This window comes from Corapipo altera, unplaced genomic scaffold, assembly GCF_003945725.1.
Source record: "Corapipo altera isolate COAL_440 unplaced genomic scaffold, ASM394572v1 0, whole genome shotgun sequence".
Classification (NCBI taxonomy): domain Eukaryota; kingdom Metazoa; phylum Chordata; class Aves; order Passeriformes; family Pipridae; genus Corapipo; species Corapipo altera.
Window position 1 is genome coordinate 17299615 of NW_020884872.1, and position 12359 is coordinate 17311973.

General features: G+C 38.8%; 1 protein-coding gene and 1 long non-coding RNA gene across 11 annotated transcripts in view; one reads left to right on the plus strand and one right to left on the minus strand.

Annotated features, from left to right (window-relative positions):
* Positions 1-12359, plus strand: part of LOC113944890 — a 71796-nt gene that overhangs the window by 27268 nt on the left and 32169 nt on the right. The gene's annotated exons all lie outside the window — the stretch shown is intronic.
* Positions 3576-12359, minus strand: part of GLRA2 (glycine receptor alpha 2) — a 130054-nt gene continuing 121270 nt past the window's right edge. For all 9 annotated transcript variants that reach the window (XM_027638499.1, XM_027638526.1, XM_027638470.1 and 6 more), the window contains one exon: positions 3576-5106. In XM_027638499.1, the coding sequence (XP_027494300.1) occupies positions 4828-5106 (279 nt within the window). In that variant the 3' untranslated portion in view covers positions 3576-4827. The remainder of the gene's footprint in view (positions 5107-12359) is intronic.

A 12359-nucleotide genomic window follows, 5' to 3' on the forward strand; every position in this document is an offset into this window, starting at 1 on the left:
ATTTTCCCAGGCAGAAGTTCCTCTAGGCAGCCTTTGGTTTTCTAGTTTTCTACAACATTGTAAGACACAAACTTCTATGTCAAAAATAATTAGAATAAACTACTTTCAAAGTCTGGAAGAAACTAATTTTCCACAGATACTATCTTATAGATAATGAAGTACTATATTATAAATAATGAAAATTAGTATATTAAACAAAGTTATTTTCATAGCACTTTGTGTAATACAAAGCTCATTCTTTGTACAAAGCTTTTGTTTCTTTGTTCCTTGCTGTGTTCTAATTTCAAAAGAATAAGGATTAGAAAACCGTGCATATACATATACATCCACACATTAAATATATTTTTTTTGTTTAGAAATATATTTCCAAATACAGAAATGTCATAATTGGACTGAGTCAGATCTTTGAAAAGTTCATGAAACGTGACTTCCAGGTGCAGATGCAGACTCCTGTCGCTGAGTCAAAGATACCAATTCAACCCAGTTAGAGTCCTTTCCATTAAATGCCCATGCCTTTTCAAAACTTAGTTACTGATTCCTCCACAATGTTTTTAGTAATGTCAGCTACGAAAGGCTGTAAGTTTTGGCTGGTGCTTCATGTTTGGTCAGCAGCTCCTGTGCCATCAAGGTCAATGGCAGCTTTACACAGAGATGAAGAGCTGTGGTAGTCCAGCCTTCAGTAGACAAACATTATTTTTCCATCAGCTCTTTCCTTTCAGTATCTTGTGCTGGGAAAGAAGGGAATCAAAGTGAGAAAGTCTCAGTGTCCGTGGATGAGGTTCACCCTTACTCCTCACACCTCTGTAGTACATGAAAAAATCTGCCCCCAGAAACATTGTGTAACCTGGAGTTCTCCTCTAGCCTTTATGAATGCTGATATCTCATATCAGATGCTCCAAAAACCTCTATTGCTACACCATCTTTCACCTTTGATTCAGTAAATCACAAGTGATGGCTCTGCTACCTAAAAAAAAATGGGAAAAAAAAAGCAAGAAAGAGTAACAAAGAGAGATCTCTCATCTCATATTGCATTTTTTTTTTCACTTTCCTCCTAGTGTAATAAGGTTTTTTTAAAGATCTGCTTTATCAATTAGGCTTTATTGCAGCCCCTGACAGCATCTATCCAGTGAGAGATGGTTAAACCTTTCTCCTTGACTACTGAACCTCTCAGGTCCAGCCTGTAACAACAGGATGCCAATGACCTGACTGGATGCTGCTTCCTTTAAAGACATGCTAAAAGCTTTTTAAGCTTTCTTGATAAATTAGAAGTCATCGTAATTATTTTATAGCTAAATGCAAGTAGTTTAAATGCCCTAGGGCTTAATTTTATCTTACCAGCTAGAATTATAACATGTAGGTTTTCCACTATGTCTGGAAGCTCTTCAGAATTAATCCTGGGTCTCTCTCCTTCCATCCCACTGTGTCTCCTGCTTCATAAATGCTGTTTGTCTGAGATTTATTTTCTAAACCATTCTTTTTCTTCTTGCAATGGTGTCTTGAAATGAAACTGCTTTAATTCTGCTGCTTCCCTGAGTGCAAGGTGACCATTTTTTGAGTCTGGTTTCTCTGCTAACCATACTGAGAATTTGCTTAGGAAGGCCTCCTTCTGTAAGTCCTGCAATTCCTTGTTATTTGACATTTTATCTGCAGGCAGTTTTTTGGCCAGTTTCTGGTGCCAGCCAAGTTCTTTGAGAGAACGCTCTTGGATAGCCATCCAGTATCAAACCACCTCTGTGTGAGACAGTTCACAGGCCACTAACCAGCATGCTGAGAACCCTTTTTTATCATGTGGCCATTCCTAATTGTTGTGCTCAGTGGGCCTTGTCCATTGGCATGCATCTTTTGTATCTAAAATTTAGTTAGATAATTTCAAGATTCACAACTAATTGACTAATTGGCATAAAGTCATAATTTCTCTCTTCAAAAGAGAGAGAGACAGAGACCTATTTGGAATTTGTGCACCGATTATCCTCATGAATGGACCAAAGTTTACATACAGGTCAACAGCAGAGCAATCTTCCCATGGATGCTATCAGCAAACCTCAAATCTGATCAGCAAAATATTTTAGTGAACTATTTAGTCAGTGCTAATAGCCAAGCACTGCAAAGTGTGCAGTTGAATTTGTGGTGGGAGTGCTGGAGGCACATGAGCTTCACCAGAGAAAGGGAAATACGGATATCCATCAGCTGAGAATAGTTTTGCATTCCTATTGCAGTGGTCTGTGGTCATATGGGGGAGCTATGAGCAATAGGCTCTGACATTCTGACCTCTGGACACTGAGGATTAACATTAATCATGGCATTGCACCTTCATTTAAAACTGAGTGTCTGGAATGAGGGACTAGTAAAAGTGAGTTCTGAATGTTTATGTACCAGTGAAGGCTCCTAACTTCCCACACAAACACAGTTTACAGCTGGCTATCCTCACCTTGCTGAAGCTCATGGGACTAGATTTATGCTGGGGTTTTCCTCTACTATTTTATCCATAAATCAAATATTGTTCCACTTTAAAAAGAAATAAAAGCAAATCTGACACTATAAAAATTGCAAATACTATGATACTTAAATTTGCATCAGAAACTTGTTTTGCCAAGCAGAATAGTTAGGACAGTTGTCTTGAGTTCCCCTTTCTGGGGGTATCAGTCACATCTGGATCCACGGTCTCAAAGAGGTGGAAGCGACTATGACCAGTTCCATCAGAGGTGTAAGTGACAGAAGAGTCCACAGAGCTAAGGAGAACCATTAATTTACATAACTGTTTGAGAATCAGAGTTGTCAAGATCTCTAGATTCCCTCTCCTCTCTTAGGAGAAGAACAAAGTCTGGTAGTTACAGGCAGCCAGGTGGAGAGAGATGGGGACACAGACACAGACACTCGGACACACAAATACAGGCTCAGACAGGCTGTGGAACCTGTATCCACAACCTCTCAGCAGAAGCTTTTCCAGCACTGAAAGCGGAGTGAGAAGTGCTGCAGGTACAGTATGCCTCTGTACCACTTCTCACTAGGGGAGTGGGAAAAAATGTCTGTACTGGGCAGCTCTACAGATGTGTGTTTTGGCCGCACAAAGGAAGACCAGAAAACTGAATGCAGTTTAATTTGCTTTTAAAGTATTGGTCGTTACCATGTCTATAAGAGGCACCTGCCATAGGCCATCTCAGCATGTCCTTCAGCTCATCAAAGTGATAAAGCTGTAAGAAAGTCAGGAGAAAGTTTAGGGTACCTCCAAGCCAGGCACAGCATGTGCAAAGCTGAGGTGTGCTTCTTGCCATGCAGGGATGCTTGAGTGGGGAGCAGTGTGCCTCCTCCCAAAGGCTTGGCTCAGCACATGCAAATGTTCTACAGATTCTCACATCATATCTTAGCCACATTTCTGACACAGTCCTTGACGTACTCCCGGGGGCTGCAATAGCCCCTTTGCTGCAGGATAGATAGCAAAATGTGGCGTGCTAAGCCAGGTCAGCAGAAGGATGCTTTTTACCCTCTTTCTGCTGACAGAGTGGTGGAATAGCTGGGCTGTGGCACGAACAGCTCTGCTGCTGGTGCTACAGCAAATGAAGAAAAGAGTAAAGAAATGTTAGTACCACATTTAGCTTTATTGAAATTGAACAAATACCTTTTTTTTAATAAACCCTTTTACAGCAAATGTAAAATTTTAATGTTTGACTCATCTTATGTTACAGGTTGTCTTCTTCCATGTAAGCAAAAATACCATCTTTTTTTTTTTTTCTTTTTTTTTTTCCTTTTTTTTTTTTTAATTTTCTACTTTAAAACACGTAGCAAGGATTTGAATAATGCAGATCTGGCACCAAAAGGTAACAGGTTCTGAAAATCACAGTACAGTTTTAAAATTCTTAGGTTAATTAATGATATTTAAAATGATAGCCACTTTGAGTAAAGATATAAATTAGAGGTCTGTAAACAAGTTGTGTTTACCTATAGAGCTATTGACTGCAGCTACAATGAGAATGGTAATAGAAACTCAATGCTAAACTGAGCTACACCTTTGAGGAAACAAGTTCTTACTAAGTAGTGTGGTACAGGGTAGCACAATAGGTAAAATACAGTTTGGCACCTCAAGTTGCATGTAAAATCAGCAGAAATAAAATAAAGTAAGTGCACTGTCTCTCAACAAAAATAAACCAGGCAGTTTCACTGGTTTTGGAGTGTCAACTATCAAATAAATCACACGACACACAAGTTCAACTTGGAAATTACAATTCTAGTAAAGCAAGATAATATTAAAATGCACACCCACAAGGATAGTAAAGTATAAATCCTTCTTTTTTTTTTTTTTTTTTCCTCCTCCCCCCTCTCAGTAGAAATAATTTACAACCCACAAAAGGACTCCTTGGTGAAACCACTACCTACAGACATGGTCATGGAATGTAGCTCAGTAGACTTGTTTCAAATAGAAAGGCAACATTATCCTGAAAAAGTTTGGTCCTCTTATAACTCACTGTACTGTAGCCACCACAGTCTCTTGGTAGATGTTTTAGGAGAATTGTTTGTTTTCTGATTCTCTTTTGTTCTGAAATATAATATCTTTGTGATAAAACTGGGTAAAATTTGGCCCCAATTACAGATGTCTGGTCAATGCTGAATCTGGAAGAACACACTGAGGGGGAACCTCATTGACTGGTGCCACAGCATATTTTGTCATGCAATCACTTTTCCTTCTATGCTTCTTTTCCTCTTTGCTATTTTTTTCTCCAGTGTTCTGGGGGAGTGGGAAAGAAATCCTTAGTCCAAATGACAGAAAGACATTTCACTGTTTATTTACATGTGGATCACTTTGGCTGAGAAGTCCTGGCAAACCAGAGTTGCTTATTTCTTGTGAATGTCCTCGTGCCGTATAATTTTGTATGTAATCCAGTAAAAGATGTTGAAAATGAGGAAGGCGAGTGGGAATGCAGCACGGGATATTGTATCAATCCTTTTTGCACGGTCAACAAACTTCTTTTTGATCGAATCTGAATCCTTTGGTGGTGCTGGAGGTGGGTTGGGTGGAGTAGCCTTGACTGCTGTGCCATCCTTGACTTGGAGGCAGTGACCCATGCCATAGCCACTGAAATTGAATCGACTGTCACGAGCAACTTCATCTTCCTGGGAGATAAAGAAGACAAATAAGACACAAAATCACCATTCTATTGAAGCATGCCATGTACTTGAGTATTTGAGGTGTACCCTACAAAGCACCTCAGGAAATTATCTGGTTAAGCTATGATACAAAGTCCAGATTTCAAACACAAGCAGCTAAAATTTGCATAAAAATATGTGGAAATTAGGTGACTTCCAGTGTTTGTGAATCAGAGCTTTAATTTTCCTAGCTATGACTAAATCAAGTGCCCTGAACAGCAAGCTGTATCCCAGCCTCACAGGGAAGAGATCTGACTCCACAGGTTTCTCATTGCTCTCCTTGGGCTTTTTGTGGGGAGGAAACATGGTCATGTTGGCATCAGGGAGTCTGTTGCAGTTTGAATAGAATGACCCAGTGATCCAGGGACCCAAGCTCATGGCAATGTGTTTCCATCGCTCAGCCTAACCACAACACTGCAACTTCATCTCCAGTCTACAAAACAAGGAGGAGGAGTGCTCTGACAACTGATACTTCAAAGTGCACTGAGCACTCGGATTTAGTGGTACTGGGAGTTGAGTGCAATAGCGTGAGCTAATGTAGCAGCATCTTGCAGAAATCCATTCTCTCTCATGTCTGAGTGGGTGATATTTGTTTTTGGAGAGGTGAGTAACTACCATTGAACTTTATTGCTATGATAACTGTGTGATGAGGCTTGTGGCGGTGCTAGTAAATTCTCACTGACGTTTCTCCTGTCTGATAGCACAATAATACACAAGTTAACAGTTGCTGGCAGCCCTCCATGAAGGATTCAAAACGAACAGACAAAGCAGCTCTATTCTTTTTCATTCCAGAGATGAATTGTAGGTTCAGCAGTTTACCTTAGTTAAAGGCCCTCTCTTTGACCAACAGACACTTCGCTGTTGACTGAAAATGACCACTTCTTGGGCTCACAAGGAGCCCACTCCCTCACAGGGAATAGTCCCTCATATCTCTTAATAAACCATGGCCTTCTGAACTTAAAAGACAATCAAAGATGGCAACAAAAAAAGCATCACAGCAGCAAGGTGTTGAATAAGAAGTATATTGGTTGAACTTGGGGATAGGAAGGGAGGATAATTTGCACCTATTCAGGATGTAAATCACTGCTCCTTCACAGAAGCACCTTTTTCAATAATTGCATTTTTCTGTCTCCCCAGCTGCAGCATTGGAATTAAATATATCATCCAACTTGCTCTCCTTACCTTGGACCTGACATGCAAACATGAATAACCAATACCGTGATCCAGGGCTACCAAATGAGAAATAGTCACTCTGACTGCTTATGGCATTGAATCCTTATGGAATGAGGACAGGCAGTAAACAGTGCTTTGGAGCTCCTGCCACTTCAGTGCAAGGCTCTTTGAGCACTTATCCAGGGTTTATAATCTTTTTATTTCCAAAGCTCACCATCATTAAAAAAAGAATGGTCCTCTCCTCTTTTTATTTATTTGCATTTTGCAGTACCTCTGTGAAAACTCTGCTTGTCCTAGTGATTGTAAGTACATAAAGTATTTTGAAGATGAACCTATTGAGACCTAAGTTCTGCATAGCCTTATAGGCAATGCTTCTCTTGCATGACTTAGTAACACTACAAATCCCCCAATAGTACAGGGAGATGCCTTCCTCTCAGAGCTTTCCCTTTTACTGAGTTTGAAGGATAAAATGCATGCCCAGGACATGAGAGGTGATTAAAAAGGGTAACAGATTTTCAGCAGCTGTGTTGCCATATGTACTTCATTCATTTTTTAAAAATTTAATTTCTGTTACTCCTGAGAGATCTGTGGGAAGAAAGAAAAAAAACGTACTGAGCTCAACGCAGGCTTGGAGAGTCCTGACTTCCACTGTGCCCTGCTGGGTCACAGCTTTGTCACATGGGGTTGAGCAATTCATCTTCAATGTCACAACCCTCCTTTTGAGCTTAGACTGTGGCAACTTGAGTGGGAAGACATCAGAGATTAGGGACAGGGATATTGAAATCACATTCTTCCAGGTATTCAGAACCCAACCTTTAACTGTAAGGTTAAAAAAAGCCACTGATTTCCCAACGAGATTTAAAGTCCTGCTTTTCTCACCAGACAGTTGTCTGTGCCACTGCTTTCTCATAAAACCCAGAGAGAAGCATGCCTAGTCCTCATGCTAGTTTTTTATTCAGGACTAAAGTAGATGCAGTTTACCCTGGATACAAGAGGTACAGCATTCACTTGGGGTATGAGGAGTACATGCTCGGTCTCCTTCTCTGCTTGAGCAGATTTTAATCTCCTTCTCCCTGATAAATCTCTGGATCGGTTTGTTACCTGTTTTCCCAACATGGAGCTGTTTGCTGGGTGCAAAAAAAAATATGTGTTTATGTAGGGGTCTTTTTAACCTTTCTCAGAAGAATCTTTTTCAAAGACTAAATAAGTAATTACGAGAATGGCATTGTGTTTTTACCTTGCCACTTGTTTCTGTGTTTGATATTACTCTCTTATCTGTGTTTGATATTACTCTCTTATACAAACACAGCACTGGAGACACCTAAGCTGTAGCTGTTGTGATCGTCAAGTGCCACCAGAAGCAAGGAAAGTCAGGGTCCTTACAGCCTCACCTCCAGCCACGGAGATGCTGCAGCTCCATAACCACCATGGAATTTTCAACAGTAAAATCCCTCAGGAGCTGAAGGGGCTTTGCAGTCTGGCATATGCTTGCACCCTGAGCATTGGCGGGTCTCACAGTCAAGACCTGACCCCATCAGAACTGCTGAAGGGAGCTGGGGGTCAACCCAAGTGCCGGAACTTCATTATTCACTCTGTTTGTGGGTTAGGTCACTCTGCCACGGACCAAGCCAACAAGCTTTCTCTCAGATGAACCTACTCCACCGTGGACTGATGCTCTGAGTCATGTGGTGATACCTGTTCTCAGAAACAATAAAACCCCTCACATGATTTACTTTAGCAGTAGGGATTAGTTAAAAAAAGCTGTCTGTAAAACACAATAATCTTATGACGAAACTACCATTTGAAATTTCAGATAATCTTCTAACATCTTGTTACATATAAAGGATTTGGGGGAATAGTCACAGAGAAAGAAAACCAAATTTATATGCTTTGACAAAGAGAACCGTTTTTCCAATCATGTTTTTCAATCAAACTGTGAGATGAAAAACTCACTTCAAGTGCCTTTGCTTAAGTAGCGGATATGTCTTCCTTTAACCTAGAGGGTTGGTGAACTACTGGGCAACCTACCAAGGGTACCGTGTGGTGGGGTTGCAGAGTGACTTTTCATTCTCAAGGTCATTTTCAGTTCATATCATCTGACATATCTACCATGAAGACTCATCTAATGACAGTCTTCAGCCTGTGCTGTTCACTAGCTTAGTCAATGGCAAAATAGTCCCAATAACTCTTCAAACATCTCTATCATTATTTTAATCAGACTACACCTAGAACTTATTAATTTTAAACTGGACAGGATCTACCTTATAAAAATCCCAGACTATTTATGTATTTACAGATTTTAAAACCAAAATCAAAGAGCAACTGGAAGCCACTGGACATCAACCGGAGCGGCAGAATCCACTGCCATTGAAGTCATTAACTTTATCACTCTAAAGGGATGTGAAGTTAGTGTTACATAATATGTAGTCATAACTCCATTTGTCCTTGATTAAGGCATAGGGAAAGGAGTCAAAAGTTAGGATAAGAAACAGAAAAGAAAAAAATAGCAAGATGAAAGTGTTCTTTCAGATAGTTTTCTTTCAGATGTCCATACCCTGAGTATTGTAGAAGAATTAGCCTTTGAAAACTAAGTATATTTCCTGAGATCTGGGCAAATTCTTTCTACAGATGCTTTTTCAACAACATAGGTTTATGTGTATCATCTTACAGTGTCATAATGAACAGGCTTTAAACAACTGGCTATAAACAATTTTTATCAAACAAGATTTACACATTATCCTCAATTTTTAATTTCCCGTTATGAATTTAATAATTTTCTGTGTTTTACAAAGTAATGGCATTAGATTCTCGTGACGTAGCTTTACATGGAAACATGTAAATGGGGGGATAATGCTTCTGACATGGTTTTCTTTGTTTTTCATCTTTGTGAAACTTTTATTTCTACTCCATCAGGTCTAGAATGTATTTCATACTACCAGCTTCACACCAAAGCAATCAGGAATGGGGAAAACACTTTAGAAAATCTAGTCCATTCAATGCCTTTCATGCACAACTTTCTGTACAATGCATTTGGAAGTGCTTTGTCCTCACCACTTTTAAATGCTTATTGTCAGCATTGACTCAGTTTTAGCAATGAGGAAAATGAGAGAGAGACTGGCTTCAAACAGTGTATTTAATTTACTCTCTGATGTGATTTATTCTTTTAATTTTGCTACTCTTTTTCCAACATACGGTGGAAAAACTATTTAAAAGACTATCTAGTTTAATTAAATTTCGAGGATAAGGATGATTAATTTTAGGTATAGGATAGAGAACATCAGAGAAATTTTCCTTTTGGCATTCATAAGCACAAAGTTAGAAACTCACAATCAATTCAGACTTGAATGTAAAATGAAATCAATAGGAAACAGACACTACAATATATTCAGAGATTTCATTCCTAAATCATCTTTATAACTTTGAGACATCTCCCATCTCTCAGTACTTTAAATAATTCATGGTGTGGTTTTGCAGACTGTTGTGCTTACATGGTTTCAGTTCTCAGGAGTCACTGAGTATGCGGACAGAGGTAGTTCAGCTGAGAAGCATATTTGGACTTTCAAGTCCCCTTTGGGTCCTCACAGGAGCCTTTTACAAGAGTTAACTGTCAGGAGACGAGAAGGAAGGTCCGTTCATAGATTAACTGTTTAAAAGGCAGTAATGGAGTTTGGTACTAAAAGACTGATTTCATAACTGAGGGATTTGCTGGAGGGAATCTCCAAGAATCTATGCAAGAACCAATAAGAAGGAACCGATTTATAAATGAGTTGGGAGAAAGGTTCCCAAGGGAGGTACACAAGTGAAATAGGATATTTAAAGCAGACAAAGCCAAGCCAGACTTTCCAGAAGGATTCTAAAAGCTGAGTGACTAAGAAACAAAATGGCAGAAAATGAGATACCAGGTTGATAAGCGCAAGGTAAAGCACATTGCAGAAGATAACCCTAATTACACACAAACAGTAATGGGCTCAAAATTCTTGTTGGTTTTTTTTTTTTCTGGGTGGCAGTTTGGGGAATTACCACATAGATGATTCTGACAACATTAGTCCTCTGCTGAGCAGCAGTCAGGCAAAGGGCAAACAGAACAGAAAATATCTTTCTGCCGTTTTATCCACTCACACTGTGATCAGTTTTTGAATACAAAAGGCATTTCTGGTCACTCAAACCTAGTGAAAACATAGCAGAATTAGACAAAATACAAACAAGAGCAGCAAGGATGATACAAGCCTTTTGGTATGAGGAAGAAGAAAATAGATGAGATCTCTTTACCTTAGAAAAGCTGTGTTTGGGGGATGATATCATAGGATCATAAAATCATAGAGAAAATTAAGAAATGGAAGGAAAATTAGTAGGTTATGAGTTTAGGGGGGTTTGTTGTTGTTTTCTTTTCTTTTCTTTTCCTTTTTTTTTTTTTAATACAGGAAATAGGATAAAACACAGTAACACCATGAAGGAGATCAGGAGATTTTTTTTTCAAAGGAAGCTATCTTTCATTTATGTGTGCAAATCTTTGTGTGAGACCATTTCAGATGATGAAAATAGCGAAATGACACAGATCCATAGGTCCATGTGCAGTTATTGAAATTGCAACCTGGTTCATATGAAAGTACACCCTTGGTTGCTTATTTTCAGAAGACAGAGAATTTCTAGGTTTGTCTTGGAGCTTTTAAATACAATATCCATGCCTGACCACTGCTGGAGAAAGGATGTGGAACAGAAGCCATTCCTTCTCACCAAATACAGCATATTCTCTGGGAATTCAGGTCTTCCACCTCTTGATAATATGCTGGGATCTGGTGCCAATGTTGAAATGTTCTGAATTTCCATAGTTTTTAGTATTTTGAGTGTCATGTTTTTCTTACTCATAGTTCTGTCTTGAGGCTAAATCCTGCTGATACAGAAAGAGATGAATCTTACATAGTAAACCTGTGTTCTAATTTCTTATTTGGGGTTAAAATGAAAGATGGAACAAGCTCTGGTGGCATTTGGCAACAACAAGGCCACTAACAAACTCTTCTGATTTCTTACACCTGGAAGAGTTCTGGATCTCAGCTCACCTATGCCATATGCCATTCCCACTCCTCTTTAACTTCAGAGGAACAGAAGGTGATGTAAAATTTTTGCCTTCTCAGCTCTATCCTCCCCAAAGTAGATATCAAACACTTCCAAGAATCTAAATATTGGTCTAAATATTGTTTTCCCTAAATATTCACCCAGATGTTTAATCAAAAAAATAGGCAGTCTCTGACCAATCCTCCTGCATCATGCCGCTTCATCAGGACCCACCATTCTGCATGTGACAGTGGCGTTCACCGCATTTCTGCCACTCCTAACAGTGATTTTCCTGCTCACTGAGGTTTATTTTTGCTCTCATTTGAATCCTCATGCCTTATAAAATCTAAGTAAAACTGACCTTGTATTATAAATAGCACAGGCATTTTAATTAATAAAAGAGAAATTGGTCATCATTGTCTTTGGTAAGGGTTTCCAATGGACGAATTTAGGTTTGGTTTTGAAAACTGTGCTTAGTAATATCTCCTGTCTCCAATAAACAGCAGAAGAATCTCTGAAGCATGAGTGATTTACTTACTCAGTCTGTAAGAACAGCAAGTGAACTGTTGTTAATACAATAATGAAATGGTAGTTAATGTGGCTTCGCCCTTTTCAAGTAGGAATTGAACATTATCCAACTGAAAGACTAACATAATTTAAACATGTTGTGAGTAAAAATATTTTCCTGGCTTGAAAAAAACTACAAGTGGAATCTAAATTATTCAAGGATTACTTTAATAATAAAGATTATATAGTCTGTAAGGGTGACTGAGTTGTCAAAAAAAATAATAATTTCTTTTGTAATAATAAATTTTTAAGTAAAGTAAGTCTTTCCTTTCTCAGTTTTACAAACACAGTTAATAAAAATTTCTTCTTCAATTTCAGGTTTTATAGATAATATAATTAATGCTTTCATTTTGGGGGAGGGAGAACCAGATGAACTGCTGTTTTGCAAAGCATCATAGATGCTATGATATCATTCCTTCTAAAAAGGC